The following is a 20,785-nucleotide window of genomic DNA, read 5'->3' on the forward strand; positions in this document are numbered from 1 at the left end:
TTCCCAGGAAGCCCTCTGAACAAGCATGAGTCACTGAGTCCCTCTTCGGGTATATTAAGGTGCTTGGTGTGATGAGAGCCTGTCTTCCCGACAGGGCTGTGAGCTGCCTATGGGCAGAGCCTGGGTCACCTCAGAGGTCCCAGGGCCTGGCACGCAGACCAGCGCTCAGTAGGTGCTCTGTAACTATTTCCTGAGGGACAGAGAGTTCTCAGCAACATTTGAATCTGTACATCAATAACACACCAAGGACAGACCTACTGTGTGCATGGCGCAGCTAGTGTCAACCACCAAAAGGGGCCCACAGAAGCCTTTCACATGCCCCTGTCTTCCAGCAGTTGACAACTCCCTGAAGATTCAGAGCACAGACAGAGCAGAAGGCTGTCCAAGGGGGAAACCGAGACCTCGGGAGAGGGTAGCATGTCTCGCAGAGGCAGCCTAGGGCACTAGTGGAGAGTATGGACACCAAAGGCAGACTGCCTGGCTTTGACTCCTCATCCCAGCACTAGCTAGCTGTGTGATATTGGGCCAGTTGTTTAACCTCTCTGTGCCCCAGTTCCCTCCAGGAAGTTAGGAGCGATGACAGCGACTGCCCCACAAGGTCACCGGGAGGGGAAATGAGGTCATACGTGTTAAGTGCTCAGAGCCCAGAGCTTGGTAAGCACTCAGAACATCTCGGCCATGAGTGCCTCGTGTCATTTATCAGTTCGCCACCCTGGATGGCAGGGCAACTAGGAGGGGCCCGAGCTGGGGTCAGTCCATCAGAACCAGGGCTTATCTGGGCTCATCCCACAAGGGCAGAGACAACCCACCAGGTGTTGTCAGCTGCAGGATGTTTGAAATCACTTAAAACACAGAGCTGGGGAAGGGGGGAAGCTGAACATTCTTCATTCTCTCTTGCTCAGCCTGACCCAGCAGCTGCCCCTCGGGCCCCAGTCACTTTTCTTGACTATGCAGAGAGTAGGTGGGACAGGGTAGTGACCCAAGGACAAGACGGAAGCAGCTCAACCCAGAGGACCGACCGAAGCACTGAGGCATGCTACACGTGGCTGCATCGAGAACACTGTGCTCAGGGAAAGAGCCAGCCACAAAGACCACAGGTTATGTGATTCCAGTGACAGGAAATGCCCAGGAATGGCAAAATGACAGAGGGCAGATCGGAGGTGGCTAGGGGCTGGGGGCAGGAGGAGTGGGGAAGGATTGCTAATGGGTATGGGGTTTCTTTCTGGGGTGATGAAAGGGTTCTGGAATTAGACAGGGGTGGTGGTTGTGCAACTCCGTCAATTTACAAAAGAAATATTAAATTTTGTATTTAAAATGAGTGAATTTTATAGTATGCAAATTATAAACTATAAGCTTTTGGAGAAAGAGGGGAAGGAAGAAGAAAGAGGAAGAGAAGGAGGGGCAGAAAGAGGAGACATCAGGGAAGACAGACAGGGGGACGTGGCCAAGGCTGTGCAGGCTGCAGAATGTCCCCAAGTCAGCCCAGCTGCTCTGATGTCAGGCTTGAACACTGGAAACTGACAAGAGACCTAACGAGTAATGGCGCTGAGTGACACGTGTGCCCAAATCAGTGGCATGCATTAAAATAAAATCAAAATGGTCATGAAAATTGTGGCTTTTTCAAGTTTAGGACGAATGCAGAAGACATTAAAAACTAATAAAATGAAACGTTGAAACTAGAGCACCTCCATCCTGCCCCCTGGTGGTCATTTTGGAACACTGCACAAGGAACCTTGTGCCTTCTTTAATCTGGAAGGAGGAATGGAATGGGAGAGGGGGCATGTGAAACTGCAGCTAGAACACCCCCTGGAGGACATCAGGTCATTTCAGAACGTGGAGGCATCCGAGTCCAACAGCTCTGGAATGAGATGTCACCCGCCCACTGTATGAGCCTAGGCCGAGTCACTTCACTTCCCTAGGCCTCAGTTTGCCCATAAGTTGTGGCAAGGATTCACAGAGGTAGCGTGTGTGAAGCAAGACTGCCAATACCCCATGCGTTAGTTGAAGGCAGATGGATATGGCTAAGTTTTTTTTAAAAAATTGTTTTTTGCTCCAACATATAAAAACGGTGAGAGATTTCACATTAAGATCATCAGTTTTGCTTGAAACATGAATAGTCCAGCAACTCTGGGCAGGGACAGGCTGAAATGCCACAGTGGCCCACCCCACCCCCCGCCCCTTCTCCCTCTCTTTTGTCACAAAATCCTCATCCCTGCCTGGCTTGGCTTCTGCATGGAGCTCCTGGCACAGAATCTTGAGAGAAAGTGCCACAAACTTGGATTCAGAAGCCCTGAGGTGACCTGGTGCCTCTGTCTGAGGCCAGGTATTTAGGAATCACCAAGTCAGATTTCTGAGGCAGATGCAGTAGAACTTGGCATGTGGCTCCCTGACTAAATTCTCCATTTTCCTCTAAACCCTCCTTTCTGCTCAGTGATGAGGAGCATGGGGTGGGGGGGCATGGGGTGGGGGGGGGGTTCCCCTCCCAGGAACTATGTGTCAAGGACAACAAATCACTGTTGCAACACAAGCTATCAAGCCTCCCGGCCTTGCTCAGGCTGAGCCTTCTGCCCGAGAGGCTCTTCCTGCCTCTCTCTCTCTCTGGCCAACTTCTACTCACCCATCAAGACCCAGATCCAGTTGTAACTGGAGCCTTCTGGCTCCCCCACAACCAAGTCACTTGCTCCTTCATCAAGTTAGTTAGTCGTACACATGTCTGTCTGCCCTGCTGAGCTGTTAACTCACCCACCCACCCACTCACTCACTCACTCACTCATTCAACAAACATTCATTGAACATCAACTCTGTATTTACACACATGAGGGAGTCAAGAAGCCTGCCACCCTGCAATTCTTATTTGGGGCAGAGAGACGAAATCAGAAAACAAATTAATAATAAGTACAGATAGAGGTTAGAATTGTGAAGAAAATTAAACCAGTACAATGGGACTATAAAAACGATAGGAGTGTTCAAGAGAGACAAAAAGTGGATGAAAAAACAAATGTCTATCAACTGACAAATGGATAACCAAAATGTGGTACATTCACAAGGGACTATTTTTCGGCCATAAAAAGGAAGGAAGGACTGACATGCACTACAGGAACTCTGAAAACACTGTAGGAAATGAAAGAAGCCAGACACAAAAGGACAAATATTGTACAATTCCATTTATATGAGGCACCTAGAATAGACAAATTTAGAGAGACAGAAAGTACAATAGAGGTCGCCTCCATTCTACTGGAATAGAGGCTGGAAGGAGGTAGGATTAGGGGTGGCAGATAATGGGAATGGCTTTCTTTGGGGGATGAGGACAATCTTCTAAAGGTAATTGTGGTGATGGTTATACAACTCTATGAATATACTACAAACCACCGCGTCGTATCCTTTAAATGAGTGCGTTGTACCGTATGTGAATTATATCTCAATAAAGCTGTTATATTAAAAAAGTGAGTCCGGTTCAAGAATAACATGAACTAAATATAAGCCTAGGTGGTTCATAAACATGCAAAGTTCTCAAGGTGATACGAGAATGATTAGAGTTTGGGAAACTTCAAATTCATGTGTTAGATCCTCCAAGCACAGGCTCCACGTGGGTTCAGATCCCAGGTCCACCACTTCCTAGCTGAGTGATGTCGGCAGGAGGCTCCACCTCCCTGGGCCTCAGCTTTGTCATCTGGAAAATGGGAACAGGAATAGTCCCCACCTCATAGGGTCACCATGACAATGAACCAAGTGCAGCGCCTGGCACATCTGAGGGGGTGGATAAATGACAGCATTAGCGAGAAGGGGGTTGGGAACTGACTGCTAAGAGGCACTGGGCTTTTTTGGGGATTAATGAAAATTTTCTAAAATTGATTATTTGATGGGTATACAATTTTGTGAGTATGCTAAAAACCAGTGAATTGTACACTTAAAATATGATAGGGTACAAAACTGAACATACTCTAACCATACGATCCAGCAGTCACCTTGAAAGCACTAAGATCCCCAAAGGAGTTGAGTACTTAGGCCCACGCAAGAAACTGCACACAGGTGTTTCTAGCAGCATTATTCATAACTGCCAAAACCTGGAAGAAACCAAGATGTCCTTCAGCAGGTGGACGGATTAAAAAAAAAACATGGTACATCCAGACAATGGAATGGAATATTATTCAGAGCTAAAAAGAAATGAGCTATCAAGCCATGAAAAAACATGGAAGAAACTTAACTGCACATTGCTAAGTGAAAGAAGCCAATCTAAAAAAGTTACATACTGGATGGTTCCAACTATATGACATTCTAGAAAAGACTATGTGACAGGAAAAAGATCAGTGGTTGCCAGGGCTTGGAGGGGAAGGATGAATAGGCAGAGAACCGGCTTTTTAGGGCAATGAGACTATTCTGTATGATAATATAATGATGGATAAATGTTGTTATACATTTGTCTAAACCCACAGAATGTACACCAAGAGTGAACCCAAATGTAAACTATGGACTTGGGGTGACGATGTGTCAGTGTGGGTTCACCAATTATATGAAATGCACCACTCTGGTGGGGTATGTTGATGATAGGCGAGGCTGTTCGTGTGTGGGGGAAGGGGGCATATGGGGACTCTCTATACTTTCCTCTCAATTTGGCTGTGATTCTAAAGCTGCTCTAAAAAATAAAATGTTAAAAAATGTGGGGGGCTGCTACTTCATTCATTCATTCCATGCTCACTACATGTCAGGTACTGTGCTCGGGGTCCCTGCCTCTTAGAGCCTCTACTCCGATGGCGGAGGCAGACACCGGGTGATGGGAGAACCCTGTATATGACAATGCGTGTGCTGGGAGAAAACAGTGGGGGCCGGGGTCCTTCTATAGACAGGGTGCCTGTGAAGGTCCCGCTGAAGGGTATTATTTGAGCTCAGAGATGCTCTGAGAAGAGAGGAGTAGAGAAGGTATGTGGAGGAGAGCAAACGGCATGTGCCAAGGCCCCGGGGTAGACACGTGCCCAGTGTGTTAAGGGAACATTCTGAAGGCCAGTGTGACTTTAGTGGAGTGAGCAAAGGACATGTGCTAGGACAGGAGGTCCCATGGGTAGTCAGGGGCCAGGCTACACACAGTCTCGTAGGCCATTGTGTAGACACTAGATTGGATCCTGAGTGCAAATGGAATTTTATCCCAGGAAGGGATGTGAATCTGACTTCTCTCTAGTGCATAGTAGGTATCAACGAATGTTTCTGGAATGGATTATAAAGTCTACCTAGGACCTTGCCTACTAACTCCTGCTCGGCAGTTTACAGCTTCCCAGTGTCTTTCTCATCTACTCTGAACAGCCTGTGAGAGGCATGGGGTGGGCTTCTCTCACCCACTTCACAGGTATCGAAAGTGAGGCTCAGGTAGGTGTCCAAAGCCACAAACTGGCAGCTGAAAGAGATTAATCTGGATCTAGTGGGGCTCGTTCCTGGTTCCTGAGTGTGTGTGTGTGTGTGTGTCTGTGTGTACATATGCATAAAAATGCACTGTGGGCACTTTGGCAGGTGCAAACAATTGTAGACTGCAGCAATTTTGCCAGGGTGTGGTGGCCTTCTGGTGCGTCTCAATCAGTTGTGACAGGTGAAGCAAGTAATTGTGACTTAGCAGATGAAAGTGTATCTGTTTGTTAATGATTTACTTTGCACAAAAAAAAAAAAATGAGAGTCAAATTAAGATTATCCCATTCCTAGCATCATTCACACACAATGGCATTTCAACACACTTTCTCAAGGAGGCGAAACAAAAAGACTAGGTCATTGTCACGCCTCTGGGCCTCTGTTTCCTCACCTGCAAAATGGCGGCAAGGCATTGTGGGATTGAATGAGTTAACCCAAGGACAAGATTACTAAACTCCAGGATCTCTCATGTGCTAGGGTACACCAGTACCTGCAATCCCACAAAGCTCCACGAGGGGGCGCGCGCGCACCAGGTTGCCTGCTCTTCCCCAGAAGGGGAGGCTTTGTAAGACGAGCAGGCGTCCCCATCATTCATCAGCCTCCTGGGGCCTGTTGGCACCCAGCTTGGGGACCTCTGTAGCCTGGGTCCTTGGGAGCCCAGAGAGCCCCAGGAGCTCCAGTAGCACAAATGAAACAGATTCCAGCCCAGCAGGATGTCATCCTTTTTTCATGTGGGGACCTTACCCTGAAGACACCTCTACCCCTCACCAGCTACAACAGATGAGTCCACCGGCTAGGTTTCAATCCGGTTGTTACTGTTTCTTCACTGTGTGTCCTTGGTCCAGTCATCTCCCCTCTCAGCGTCAAGTTCAAAGTCTCTAAAATGGGTATCTTCCTAGTACCTTAGGATATAGGGAGGTTACTTAGGGGGAAAGTGCTAGGAAATGGCACTGGAAAGCCCCATAAAGGCCAAGGCCTCAGTTTCCTCATCTACAACATGGGGACAATGAGTGTCCATCTCCTGGGGTTTGTGAGGATTAAACAGAATAATGGAATAATATTTGTATGGTGCTTAGCACAGTGTCTGTCATGCAGAAACTCAATATAAATAACAACACACACTTATAAAGTGACACCTATGATTCATAGTGTCTTACGTACATTAATTCATCTAATCTCACTGCATTTCTAACAAGTAAGCTCCATCAGTATTTCTGTTTTACAGATGGAGAAACAGAGGCTTGACGATATTAACTTACCCGAGGTCACATAGCTGGTAAGTAGCAGAGTTGGAATTCAAACCCAGGCCATCTGGCTTAAGATATGTGTTCTTTTCTGTATGCATATTACATTTCAATTAAAAAAAATTATTTCCCAGGCAACAAAAGAGAAAGCAGATAAATTGGTTTTCGCTGAAATTAAAACTCTTTGTCCATCAAAGAACCCTATCAAGAGAGTGAAAAGACAACCAACAGAATAAGAGGAAATATTTTTAAATCATGTATCTGATAAGGAATATAAATGTCATACTCCTATAACTCAACAGAAAAACAAACAACCTGATTCACAAATGGGCAAAGAAGATATACAACTAGCCAGTAAGCACATGAAAAGATGCTCAACATCATAGTCATTAGGGAAATGCAAATCGAAATCACAATGAGATACAATTCATACTCATTAGGATGGCCATTATGTAAAGAAAAAATAATAATAAATAATGAAAAACATAATGAAAAAATAATAATAATGAAAAACAAAAAAACAGAACATAAGTATTGGCCAAGGTGTGGAGAAACTGGGACACTTGCGCATTGCTAGTGAGAATATAAAATAGTGAAGCCACTGTGAAAAACGGTTTGGTGGTCCCTCGAAAAGTTAAGGATAGAAATATTATATGTTTTTTTGAACAATTCCACCCCCTTATATATACTCAAAATAACTGACAACAGAGATTCAAACAGATGCTCGTACACCAATGTTCCTAGCAGCATTATTCACAAAAATCAAAAGGTGGAAACCACCCAAGTGTCCATCAACAGATGAATGAATAAACAGAATATGCTGTACACATAAAATGGAATATTATTCAGCCTTAAAAAGGAATGAAGTACTGACACTTGCTACAACATGAATGAGCCTTGAAGACATTATGTTACATGAAGTAAGCCAGACACCAAAAGACAAATATTGTATGATTTCATTTATATAAAGTATCTAGAATAGGCAAATTTATAAAGACAGAAAGTAGGAAAGAGGTTACCAGGGGCTTGTGGGAGGGGGGAATGGGGAGCTAGTGCTTAATGGTGCAGAGTTTCTGTTCTGGATGATGAAAAAGTTATGGAACTAAAGAGTGAACTGAATAGTATGCTTAAAAACGGTTAAAATGATATATTTGATGTTATGTATATTTAACTACAATAATTTTCCTTAAATGATCTTGCCCAGATTGCTGCAACAGCCTTTTTTTTTTTTAATTGATCTAATAAGTTTATTTAAAATAACAACAATGATGTGTTTGGTGATTATAGCTTATGAATAAATGAATGACAGTAATGTTCTAAGGGAAGTAAGGAAGAAAATGAAAATACTCTGTTAAATGCACTTGTATTACCCATTAAGCAATATGGTATTATTTGAAAGTGCATTTGCATCAGTTTTAAATATATACTGCCAATTCTAGGGCAAATATGGACTAGTTACGTGGTTTAACTCACATCATTCATTCAATTCTGCAACAGCCTTTTAACTGGTTTGCTTCCGGCCTATCCTCTCCAGCCCCCCTGCAATGCCCACTAGAGAGCGCTCCAAGGTGCACCTCTGATAGTGCCCTGGTCAGAACTTTCCCTGGCGCCTGGCAGGCCAACTCCAAGACCCTTATTCTGACCCTCAGGGTCCTTCTCATCCTGGGCCTTGTCAACCTTTTCCTGCTTCATCCCCACCACTCCCCAGGCCCCAGGTAACCCCCAGGTAACCCCCCTCGCAGTTCCTGGAAAACTCCACGTTCTCCCATGCACATGCCATTTCCCTCACCTGATTCCCTCCCTCTTGGCAAATTCCTTCTTCCACTGAGTCTGGCTCTGACACCGTTCTGGATTCCTCCAGATGCTATGATACCTCCCTCCTCTGCATTCACCAAAGCAGCCTGCACTTACCTCGAAGCAGCCTCTTTACAGGGACTGGCAAGGCCTGGTGTGATCGGACCCCTGCCAACTCCCTCATTCCTCACTCTCTGCTCCCTAGCCCCAGTAACATCATCGTCATTATTACTATTATTAGTAGACTACAATAAGCCCCAGGACCTTTGCACTTGTTGTTTCCACTGCCTGATGCTCTCCCTCTAGTTCTTCTACATGGCTGGGTCCTCTGCCTTCAGGTCGCAGCTCAAATGACACCTCCTCAGAGAAGCCCTCCCAGATTCCTAATATGAAATAGCCCCCAATCGCCCTCTTCCTTAGTCATTCGATTCCCAACACCCTATTTTGTTTTCTTCATCTCACTTGGTACCATCTGAAAGTCTCCTGCTTTTGAGTCTGGCTACTTGTTTAATGTCTGTCTCTCCACACTAGAGCATGAGCTCCAGGAGGGCGGGAACCAGACATACTGCTGATCCCGAAGGGCCAAAAACAGCACATGACACACAGTAGGTGCTCAATAAATATCTGCTGAATAAATGAAAGGGTGAATAAATGAAGAAAAGACTACTTTTATCACCCCAGACTATAAAATTACTTGTTTATAGTTTATGAATGTGAGCAATTTGAGGATAGAAAGTAACTTATTCATCTTTATATCCTTAGAGCTTTGTATGTATTAATAACTGGGTAGAGGATGGGTAAATGGACAGATGGATGGATGGGTGGATGGATAGATGGATGGATGGATGGATGGATGGATGGATGGATGGATGGATGGATGGATGGATGGATGGTTGGATGGATGGATGGGTGGATGGATGGGTGGATGGATGGGTGGGTAGGTGGAGAGACAGCTGGGTAAATGCATGAATACAAAATCCTCTCAATACAAAATCTTTAGCGCAACTGGTCATTTGCATTTGAAAACCTAGGAAACAAAAATGTTTTGGTCTGGCTGGTTTTCACCCACAAAAGGAGCTTTAATCAGCTGAAATAGAAGTTACTTGGTCTTCTCCAGCCCTTCCAACCCAGCAGTGAAAGACAAGAAGCAATTAACAAATTAGCCAGGTGTCAGAGGATTCCTGGACCTTCTAAGAGCTCTGCTCACTGTCCAGTGTCTCACCATTCAGCTCCACACTTATACCCCTAAAGCCGGCGCATCATCCTGACTTGCCCAGGAAGAGAGGGTCACTCTGGCCTCTGAGCCAGCTTCTACCGGGCCTGTCGCTTGTACCTCAGCCTTCCCTCCCTTCTCCGAGCCCTGCTCCTGGAAGACAAGGGGCCTTGGTGGGCGAGGATTGTATCTTCCCATCCCAGAAGCCCAGTGCCCAGCACACATCTCATGTGACAGCATACAGACACTAGGAAGATGTCCTCTTGTCTCATCTTGGTTTGAAGGCCCAAGCCTTCCTCGTCAAGGACCTAACAATCCCCATTTTCTTTCAGATTGTGATAAACAAACGCTGCTTATGGAATGATCAATGGCCATTTCCAATCTGGCCAACTTCCACAACAGAGGCTAGAAGGCTTAAACACTGACTTCTCCAGACTCTCTTGCTACTAGGAGTGGCCATGTGACCCAAGTCTGTCCCCTGATACGTAAGTGCAAGTCTCCTGGTGGCTGCTCCGTGGAAAGCTTTTGCTTTCTTGATTAAAAGGGAAGACTCAGCTACCACAGCCCTTCTGGCTTCCCACTTCTTCCTGCCTGGAAGTAGAACTAGAGCCTGACAGAGGCAGCCACTTTGGGACCATGAGGCATGAAACATGAGGACAAGTCCAAGAGACTTTTGGCAATGCTGAGCTAAGCCAGCAGTCACCCACCTCTGAACATCTGACTGCATGAGCCAAATTAGCCCTTTCGATTAAGCCAGTGAGCCACATTCCCGGTACACGTTCAGTTCAACATGACAGGAACACAGACCCGAGATCATGTGTGGGAATGCCAAACGACACAAGATGGGAAGAAGTGTTCACATCCCAGACAAAGAAAAAACCACAAAATCTTTATCTACAACTTACTTGTCTTTTAAGCACTATCTTTGATGAGTTCTTTCTAGCAGTTCATACATGGTCTTTCATTTTGATCTTTGCCTCTTCATTTGAACACCTGGTCAACCAAGCAGAATTCAAAGAAAATCTCTAACCAGGTCCATTAGGGGAGACCTCACGAGTTCCCTCTTATCTTAGGCTGGTTGCATTCACAAGAATTACTAGCCTTGGCATTAGAATCCAACTATTTCCCCCTAATTCTCCAATCATTATAAGAAAGTCATCAGCTCCAAATGCTTTCAAACCTCCAATAATTTTCCTGCCAGATCCTGGTACAAAGACGGCGGCATGCTGCCAGGAGGGGGCGTCACTCCTCAAAAACAAGGACCCCAGATGGATCAGCAAGAGATGTGGGGAAAAAAGTCTACACCCAGCGTTAAAGTACACACTGAGGGTATCCAGGAAAGATGCATCGGAGCAGAGTTTAGGAGAGCTCCAGGCCATCAGCTGGACTCTGGAATATATTCATTGTACAGAGTACAGTTTCACACCCCTCAACCTTTGCCCAGGCTGTTTCCTCCACCCGTGCAAACAACTTCTCCCCAAGACCATACCCGTCTGGCAAACACGTGTTCATCCTTCAAGACCTACCACGTGTTCTTCCTCTGTGAGACCTCTCCCAAATGGAGGCATGCCCCCCCTCCTCTGGGGAGGCTTTGAACCTTGAACAAATTAAATGAAGCGATGCAGATAAAGTACATGACACGCTACCTGGCACATAGTAAGTGCTCAGTGAACAGCAGCCATTAGAACCCAATGAAATTATTTATCTAACTTCTTATTTTCTATGTCTTGTTAATAACTGGCTGGCACAGCACCTAGGATATGAGGATAAATATCTGTCAAAAGACAGACTAAAACCCCCCAAACACTCTAGCTCAGTCAAAGTGTCCCCAAACGTGCATCTTTCTTCACTCCACCTCCGCCCCTTTTCATATGCTATTCTTCCTTCTTGAATGTCCCCCCCTCTTCTCCTCTTTCAACCAACTAGATTATCTTGGGTCATCCTTGGGGTCCCTGGACTGTGGACCCTGGGGGGGCTGAATGAGAAAGTCTCCAGGGTCCCCTTGCTCAGGGCCTGGTGCACAGTAGGCCCACGGGGAATGAACTCATCACTAAATGAGCCAGCACATGCCAACTGCCGGGTTTGGGGATTTGGGAGAATGTTCTGGAAGTTACCAGAGGCCCGCCCACCTGCCCTATTGTAAAGAACCTCCACAGCTGGTAACGCTGTGCCTTCATAGTCATGGGAGGAGCTTCGAGGGTGAAATGTCACTCCAGTTCATGGTCCACAACTGAATCACCGTGTTTTATGATCCCCGCATGAGTGCAGACCAAAGGCTCACTTTATGGGGAAAGGATGGTGCATCCACCTGTAGATGGGGGCAGGGGGAACGCACAGCGTGGGGCTCAGATCTGCCACATGAACCCAAGTACCTAAGGGCACCCCTGAAAGGAACAGGGGAGGGGGAGAACAGCGAGCACTGTCCAAGGAATCAGAAAGGCGAAATTCCAGTCCCAACTCTGCCTCCAGCTACTGTAGGACGCTGGACAACCCCTTCACCAGGCCTCGGTTTCCTCAGCTGCACAAAACTCCTAAGACTGGGGACAACTTCCTGTCCCATTAGTAGCTCTTCCAAAGAATGTAGAAAAAGACACTGACGGCAAATAATAATTAACAATATAATAATAGCGGGTAATATTTATCAGGCAGTTACTCTTCAGCAGGCACTAAGTACTTTATAAGCATCGCCTCATTTCAGCTCCACCCTCCCACCTAGGAAGCAGAGTAGTGGGAAGTTGAACCGATAGGAGAATGGACTCCAGACTCAGACCTTGAGAGAGGAAGTTAATGGGCCTGAGCCTCACTTTTCCCTTCTGTAAAACAGGAGTGAAACCAGTATCTCCAATACAAAGAAAGCACTTTATTAGGCATTACTATTACTATGAGTCTCCGTTTTACAGAGGATCGAAAGAGAGGCCCTGATTGATAACTCACTGGTTCACCTCTGTGAAGTGACCAGGACAAACCACAGGACCTCACTCACGCTCAGGTCTGGCCAGCCTGGCATTCAGCCAGCGGTGGGTGGGGCTATGCAAATCAGCCCTGGCAGGTCTCAGGTGCCCTTCAGAGGGTGGCCAACCCTGGGCTGGACAAATATCGCTTTCTCAGCCATACAGCCCAGGGTGTCTTGTTTCCTCATGGGCTAATGCATACCAACCACTGTAAGCTCAAGGGAAGAGAGGGGGCGGCAAGCGTTGGTGACAGGCCAAAAGCACAGCCCCAAGGCAGAAAGGGCCCACGTCCAAGGCTAGAAATAAAACAGGCTCCGTTTCCATTCCAGCTCCCTACTTGCTAACTCTGTGGCCTTGGACAAATGGCTTAACCTTTCTGAGCCTCAGTTTCCTCATCTGCAAAATGAGATTCGTACTCCCTAACATGGGGGAGTATGACAAGGCCTGAGACTCAGGCTCAAAAACTGGGGATAAACTTGAACGTAAATTGAAAATCAACAGCACCGTGTCATTAATCAAAACAGTCGCGTGAACCCCCTCAAACACTTCACGAAGTACAAAACGCAGAGGAGGAGGGGTGGCCAGCAGGGCCAAGGGCTCAGGACCTCAGGCCCTACCTGCGGGGTCACCACCAGGCTAAGTCAGGGCCTCTCTCTGGGCCTCAGTTTCCCCATTTATAATGACAGAGTCAGACCAGGTGAGAAAAAAGGGAGAGGAGAGAGAAAGCGGGGGAGTGAGGAGGAAGGGAAGGTAGAAGAGGAGAGGACAGAGAAAAAGGAAGGGCACGGAAAGAGAGAAGGAAAAGTGCCTACTGCAGCCAAGGCATCAATTGAGGATTTTTCTCTTGCCCAAGGAACGTGAACCTGCTTCTTTCTTTCAGCCTCCAAAGCCCAATGCTAACTAAGGTTCCCCCTAGTCAGGCTTCAGAGCCATGACAAGCTAAGCGAGACACCACCACCCCCTGGCGGCCACTCCCCAGAATTGCAGACATGAGTCCTGAAAGCAGAGAAAGGAGGTCTTCCTTCCCAGCCCCATCCTGTTCAGGCCTCACTCCTCCACCTCTGGAGGGGAGGAAATCAAGCAGGAAGTAATGGGGCAGGGGCCTCGGGGGCTGGAAGGAGAGAGCCCAGGCAAGCCACTCGAGGACTCCAAGGACAAAGACTTCTCAATGACAGAGAGTGGAAGAGGAGGAGCCGGGCGACCAGGGAGGAGGCCAGGAAGCAGAGACTATAAAAAGACCGGTTTTAAATGCTTTTCTCTCCATAACCTTTGTCTTCACACACGCGCACAAAAGTTCAAGTATAATCAGATAGGCTGAGCCGGTGCCACCAGAGAGCAAATAGAGAAAAAGGGCAAGAAAGAAATCAGTGGAAGGGAACATTTAATGAAAAGCCCAGGCAGGCTTCAAAGGTGTGTGTTTGTGGCTGAGATCTGAACGCTTGGGGAAATTTTCAAGGCTGCTCAGCAGCCGTCTGGCCCCAGGCCCACGGTCAGGCTTTTTAACTCTATTGCTACCATTCTTCCATCAGGTCCCAGCACAAACCCTGCCAGGGGCATCTTCTTCACCCCATTTTACAAGGGAGGAAACTAAGGTTTGGGGAAGCAAAGTTCCTTTCCCGTGGCCATAAGGTTAGAAGGAACGGACCTAGGATTTAAGTGCTGGAGGGTCCCATGTCTCCGAGACATGAGAGCAGGAACAGATACACTCCAAAAAGGATCTGTGTCCAGGACTAGTATCACCTCATTAAAGAAACAGCTATCTTAGATTCCCCCACACGGGGCCTGGGGCCCGGAAGGGACTTCACGAGCAAGTATAGAACTCGGCAAATGTCCAAGAATCATGGAAGTAAATTCAAAAAAAAGAAAAGAAAATCACAGAAAATCGGAAGTGGCAAAGCCCTAAGACTCACTTGGGGACACTGAAGCTCCAGAGGTGGGGGTTCCTCCAGGGTCCAGCTGCATCATTTACCCGCCTCCTTTTATAAGGAAGGAAATAGGCTGAGAGAGAGGAAGTGCTGACCCAAGAAGACAGAACTGACCCGAGTAACAGCCAAACGGAGACTCAAACACAAGAATAAGAATAAGGGTAAGCGTAACACGTATTAAAGTGTTTGCTGTGCACCTGAGACCATGGTAAAGACTGCCCACATTACTCTATGCGAGCGGAGCCACACGCCAGCCCTGCGAAGCAATGCTATTGTTATCCTCATTTTACACATGAGGAAACAAGACAGAGACCTGTCTGCATGCTAAGCTAGATCTGAACCCAGGTGATACGGCTCCGGAACCAGCTTAACACGCCGCCCATGGTGACCACAACTGTCAGCTATTGCGCAAATTATACCATACTAGACTCTGCACACACTCTCTCCGTCCTCCCAACAGCGCGTGAGAATTAGGAATCATGATCTTGTTGTCCAGGCAAAGAAACTAAAGCGCAGAGGAATTAAGTGAATTGCTCAAAGAGGCTGAGAGAGGACAGGGCTGGGACTCGAACCCAGGACCTTCAGACCTCAGTGCCCGTTCTCCTGATGGCCCTATGCCAGGCAGCTGGGCCAGAAACCCGCGAGGAAGGAAGCCCTCCTCAGCAGAGCCACCAAACCCCTCCCCATCGGGAACCGCGGCAGAGCCAGTCAGGCAGCACCAGATTCCCACGCAGGCGCCTGCCCACCCTGGGCCCGCTCAGGCTGCTGGGTCAGCCGTGACTCTCCCTACAGCCACATTCCCAGGGCTGTCCAATGACCAACACCGCCTGCGAGTTCGACGCCGGCCACACCGGTATCACTCACCACAAAGGCCCCGGTCCTCTTGTCCTTGCAGAAGCTGTGGCTTCTCCGGGGACCCAAGGCCGCAGGCGACACCTGCCGAAGTGGCCGCTCCTTGTCCCGGAGGGCATCCTCCCTTCCTAGGTCCCGCAGTGGCACCTGAGACACAGAACACAAGAAAAGGACTTTACTGGGCTTTGCCATTTCCAGGAAGAATATGTCACGTCATGAGAGTTCATTCTACACCTAAAAGGACAAAGAAGAAAATTAAAGCGCTAAAAACCACCCCTCCCCACAGCCGTCTGCCTCAATGATGAGAGGTAATCGGCAAGACTGGGTTCGGCCCGGCCTCGACCACTTAACTGTGTGACCTCGGGTGAGTGCCTTAACCTCTCTGAGCCTTGGCCCTGTGGGAAAAGACCAATAATAGTAGTACTCATCTTCCAGGTTCTTCAGAGCACCAAGTAAGGAACAGCACACAAGGTATATGACACAGTGCTGCCACCAGGGGGCGGACGTGCAAGAGTCCTGGGCACCTGGCTTGCCTCAGACTAGTCTCCCCAATGCCCGGCAAGTGGGAGCCCTCGGTAAATGTTAGCCGGCCTCATTACTGCCACTGGTAACTTTTGGTGACTTCATTTTAGACATCTCTCCATACACCCAAACGCACTTGCACATATGCACAGATACACAGTGAAACGGTACGTGAATAGTACATACTAGATACACTACAGTCTGAATCCTGTCATTTTCTTTCCACTCCATTATATATTGGGGATATAGGCACAATCCAGTATATGTGGGACTCCAGAATTTGGAGTTTACGTCTCACACTCCCCTCACACAGACAAGGAAAGGCAGGCCCAAAGAGGGAAAGAACACCTACTCGAGAACACACAGCGTCAGTGAAGAGTGAGGCTGGATTCGTGATCCTTGCCTCGTAGCCTCTTTTTTGATGCCTTATGAGACTCTCTGGCTCCCCTTCTACCTCCCTGGCTGGTTCTACTCAGCCCCTCCACATCGTACATGGTTGAGAGGGCTGTCTACAGGCAGGCACGTCCCAGGCCTGCCGCAGAGCCGTTTTTTGCTATATCACTCCCTTGGGGATCTCTCAAAATGCTCCAGGACATTAAATAAATCCCCTCTATGCACAGACAACTCCTGATTCTGCCTCCATGTCAGGACTCCAGATTGTAGATCCCACTACCCAGTCAACATCTACACTCACTGCTCATGCTCATCTTAGATTTTACATGCTCAAAACAGGCCTCTCGATTCCTTCCCTGAAAAACTGCTCAAGACCCTGGGGCTGCCCTCCATTTTTCTCCCTCTCCCCACCCCATCAACAAAGCTAAGCCTCTTCCTTTAAAACATGCTGTAAATCTCACATCGTATATCAAAATCAACTCAAAATAGATCAAAGACCGAAATGTCAGAGCTAAAACTAGAAAACTCAGAAGGAAAATAGGCATAAATCTTCCCGACCTTGGATTAGGCAAGTTTCTTGGATGTGACACCAAAAACACAAGCCACAAAAGAAAAATCAATTGGACTTCATAAAAATGAAAAACGTTTATGCCTCAAAGGGCACCATTAAGAAAGTGAAGACAATCCACAGAATGGGAGAAAATTTCTACAAATCATAAAATTACATCTGATAAGAAACTTGTGTCCAGAATATATAAAGAATAATTACAACTTAGTAATTAAAAGACAAATGACCCAGTTTAAAAATGGACAAAGGATCTGAATAGGCATTACTCCAAAGAATGAATATGAATGGCCAATAAGTAAACGAAAAGACGCTCAACAGGAAATACAAATCAAAACTACAAGGAGATTTCACTTCATACCCACTGGGATGGCTACCATCAAAAAGAGAGAGGTTAACAAGTGTTGGTGAGGATTTGGAAAAATTAGAACCTTCATACATTGCTGGTGGGAATGTAAAACGGTACAGTTGCTTTGGAAAATAGTCTGGCAGTTCCTAAAGGTATCTACTATGACATTTCATATAAGGGACTTGAGCATCTGTGGATTCTGGTATCTGCAGGGGGTTCTGGAACCAATCCTCCATGGATATGGAGAGATGACTATATATTTCAATAAAGCTGTTAGCCGCCCCCCCAAAGGCTGCAAACCCCTCCACAGCCACCACCCTGGTACAAGCCCTGTCACCTCTCGTCTGAGGACCACGGCAGCCTCACCAGCTCAGTCCAAACTCTGCTCACCTCTCCATCTCAGCTCCAGCTAGCACCCCTCTGTGCCCACTGGGGTCTCTCCAGAATCTGCAGGACCCATGCATCCCCATGCTGGGGCATCTTTACTTGGTGCTCCTGCCTCCCCCTGCAGATCTTGGCCTGTCTGGGTCCCTTCCATCACTCAGATGGCACTTGTCATCCTCTAAAATGACCCCCTTAGAGTAACCTCCCCATCGCCCCCTCTTTTCTATCTCCCCAGGACTTACCACTCACTGAATGATCCTATTCACTCATCTGCTTGAGGTCCGTTTGCCTCCTAGATCACTGCCAACCACTAAATGCTTGATGCTTGAATGTGGCTAGTGCAATTGAGGACCTGATTATTCAATCTTACTCTATTTTAACTCATTTAAATTTAAATAATCACATGTGGCTAGTGGCTGATTGATTCCGTGGGCCAGTCCTTCCCAGCAGCCCCTAGAACAGGGCCTAGCCTGGGGTTAGTATATTTATTAGAAGTAGTAAGTGAGGGGAGGGGTGAAGGCTAACCAGGAAATGCACCCCCTGACTTCCTCAAGCCTCCCGCATCAGCCCCTGGGCCAAGGGCTTGACCACACATTATTTTGTGATATGTCCCCAATAGGTCCGAGAAGCAGGCAGCATTCCTGTATACGAATGAGGGAACTGACACTCAGAGACGTCTGGCAAGGTGCCCAGAGCCACACAGCTAGTAAGTCACGAAGCCAGGGCCTGATCTCAGGTCTGCTCAATTTGCAGTCCAGAGCTAGTCCCAGAAAGAAATCAAATCATAAAAGTACAAAGCGTTCATCTCCCTAATAAAGAACTGCGAGAACTCAATGAGAAAAGGACCAAGGTTCCAGAAGAAAAGCAGGTAGAACACTGACAAGTGGGTTACGAGGAAACTCACGTGGCCTCAGCCGTGTGACAAGATGAGGGACACTCATCAGGAACATGAGCTCCAGAGTCTGATGACACACCTGGCTGTCATGGCTGAGGGAAACGGGGCCTATCATTGCTGGTGAGGATGTAAACTGGTATAGTCCAAGGCAAGGCAAACAGGCAGGGTTCTGCAAAATGACAACCGCGTGCAATCCCAGACAGGAGATGGTCACCCCGAACCCATGGATCTACAGTAATTAGATCAGATCCATCACCTAACGTGGCCATGGGCTCATGGGAACTGCAACTTTAAGCAAAACGACATATAACGAAACCAATACTCCCAGTGTCTAATTGATATAAACGAGAGTTAAGTTCCTATGGCATACATCTGGTCACCAAACATCACCCGACAGCTACATAAAGACTCAAAACACATCTAATATTAAAGACTGAAATAAATGTGAGCTATACATACATTTAAAGAAGATGAACAAAAACAGGTAAGATAATGATTTTCCAACCTGCTTATTCTAATCTGGGGTCTCCTGGTAGCTCAGGGCACAAGGCGGGAAGCCAGCGTGGACAGGATGCCCTTCCATCACAGGGCAGACGCGTGTGCGCGTGTGTGCGCGGACACACACACACACACACACACACACACACACACACTCAGGCGGGACCATGCAGACACACGAATTCACCTAATGTGCACATCTTTGAGACGTGGGAGGAAACCCGAGTTCCCGGAGAAAACCCACGCAGGCATGGAGAGAACCTGCAAACTCCACGCAGATCGTGGCCCCAACTGAGAAGCTCTTTTTTGTCTCTCATCAACGTCATAACCAAACAACGGTGAACAAAACGATGTTATTCAGTGGCCCGCTGTACCTGCCCAGGTGCAAAATGACGTACGTGCGTACAAGGTTCGTAAATAGCAAAAGCTGGGAACTAGTGTCCGTCCACCTCCGCTGTGCAGCAATCAGAGAGAACGAGGCTATTCTTGGGGGCTCAAAACTCTCCAAGATGCATTTGCGGAAAAAATGCAGATGGCAGATCTTTGGGTTCAGCAGAGACCCTCGACCCAAGAATCCTGGAGGGAGCTTTTAAAACTAAGAAAGTTGGGCCCCACCCCAGAGGTCTCAAAAACAAAACGGTCTGGGTTGAGGCCCCCGCGTTCCCATCTTTTAGGATTCCCTGGGTTACTCCCAGCGACAACCAAAGTTTCAACCACTTGTACAGAGCTCTCTCTTTTATGAAAAAAGGAGGCAAAAACAAGAACATGCATTCATATTGGCTCGCATTTTTAGAAAGAAACTCTAAAAGAATTTGGACACAAAGAATGTCAGTAGGGAAGATGGAGAATGAGAGGTGAGGGAAATTTTTACTCTATATCTCTAAGTATTTTTAGAGCCATGTGAAAACGTTCTCTCTTCTGAAACGGAAATAAGTAATTTCATTCAATGAAATACGGTAACGGGGCCTAGGACAAAGTTTTGATGTTTGTTAGGTGAACAAGAAAAAACAAAGAGAGAGGAAGGGAGCAAGGGACCGCTTTAATCACCATTCGGGGTCCATGAGCAGAACTGGCTGTGAATCAAGAGATCCTCACTCAAGGAAGCAGAGAGGCATCGAGATGTTCACCGACGCCCTGCTTCTAACCCCAAAACTCGAACCAACCTAAATATCCACCAACGGAAGTCCAGATTAAAAAAAAAAAAAAGCTGAGGCTTTTTTTCACATAACAAAATACTTTGCAGCCGTTCAAAATAACAAGGGGATTATGTACACTGTTTTTTGTTTGTTTGTTTGTTTTTGTTTTTGTTTTTGTTTTTGTTTTTGCTTTTTACTGTTAAGTCAAAAAAGCAAGTTGTAAGATTTTCTGTAAAATATTGCCATGTCTCATAAAACAGGACGGACTTAACCTGTATCTCTATCTGTCTAGACCAGGGTTCCTCAGCCTTGGAGCTACATGCACTTGGGGCGGGATGATTTCTGGCTGTCCTGTGCATTGCAGGATATAGAGTAAACATCCCTGGCCTCTAGCCACTCGATGCCAGGAGCACACTCTTCCCCCAGGTTGTGACAACAATGTCTGAAACTTTGCCAAATGGGGCCTTGAGGGCAAACTGCCTGAGGCATCAGTCCTCAACCTTTTTGGCACCAGGGATGGTGCTCCTATGAGAATCTAAGACCTGATGACCTGAGGTGGAGCTGAGGTGGTGATGCTAGCGCTGGGGAGCGGCTGCAAATACAGATGAATCTTTGATCGCTGCCACTCACCACGGCCTGGCTCCTAATGGGCCACCACGGACCAGTACCGGTC

General features: G+C 47.2%; 1 protein-coding gene and 1 long non-coding RNA gene across 2 annotated transcripts in view; both read right to left on the reverse strand.

Moving 5' to 3' along the window:
* Positions 1 to 7,075, reverse strand: part of LOC111729199 — a 15,078-nt gene extending 8,003 nt beyond the window's left edge. Inside the window, exons 1-2 of the long non-coding RNA XR_002776134.1 lie at positions 6,960 to 7,075; positions 853 to 856 (exon numbers count right to left, since the gene is read on the reverse strand). This is a non-coding gene — a long non-coding RNA (uncharacterized LOC111729199). The remainder of the gene's footprint in view (positions 1 to 852; positions 857 to 6,959) is intronic.
* Positions 1 to 20,785, reverse strand: part of KIAA1671 (KIAA1671 ortholog) — a 132,521-nt gene that overhangs the window by 98,470 nt on the left and 13,266 nt on the right. Inside the window, exon 4 of the mRNA XM_011374656.2 lies at positions 15,383 to 15,517. Within this exon, the coding sequence (XP_011372958.1) occupies positions 15,383 to 15,517 (135 nt within the window). The remainder of the gene's footprint in view (positions 1 to 15,382; positions 15,518 to 20,785) is intronic.

Source organism: Pteropus vampyrus, unplaced genomic scaffold, assembly GCF_000151845.1.
Source record: "Pteropus vampyrus isolate Shadow unplaced genomic scaffold, Pvam_2.0 Scaffold251, whole genome shotgun sequence".
Taxonomy (NCBI): Eukaryota; Metazoa; Chordata; class Mammalia; order Chiroptera; family Pteropodidae; genus Pteropus; species Pteropus vampyrus.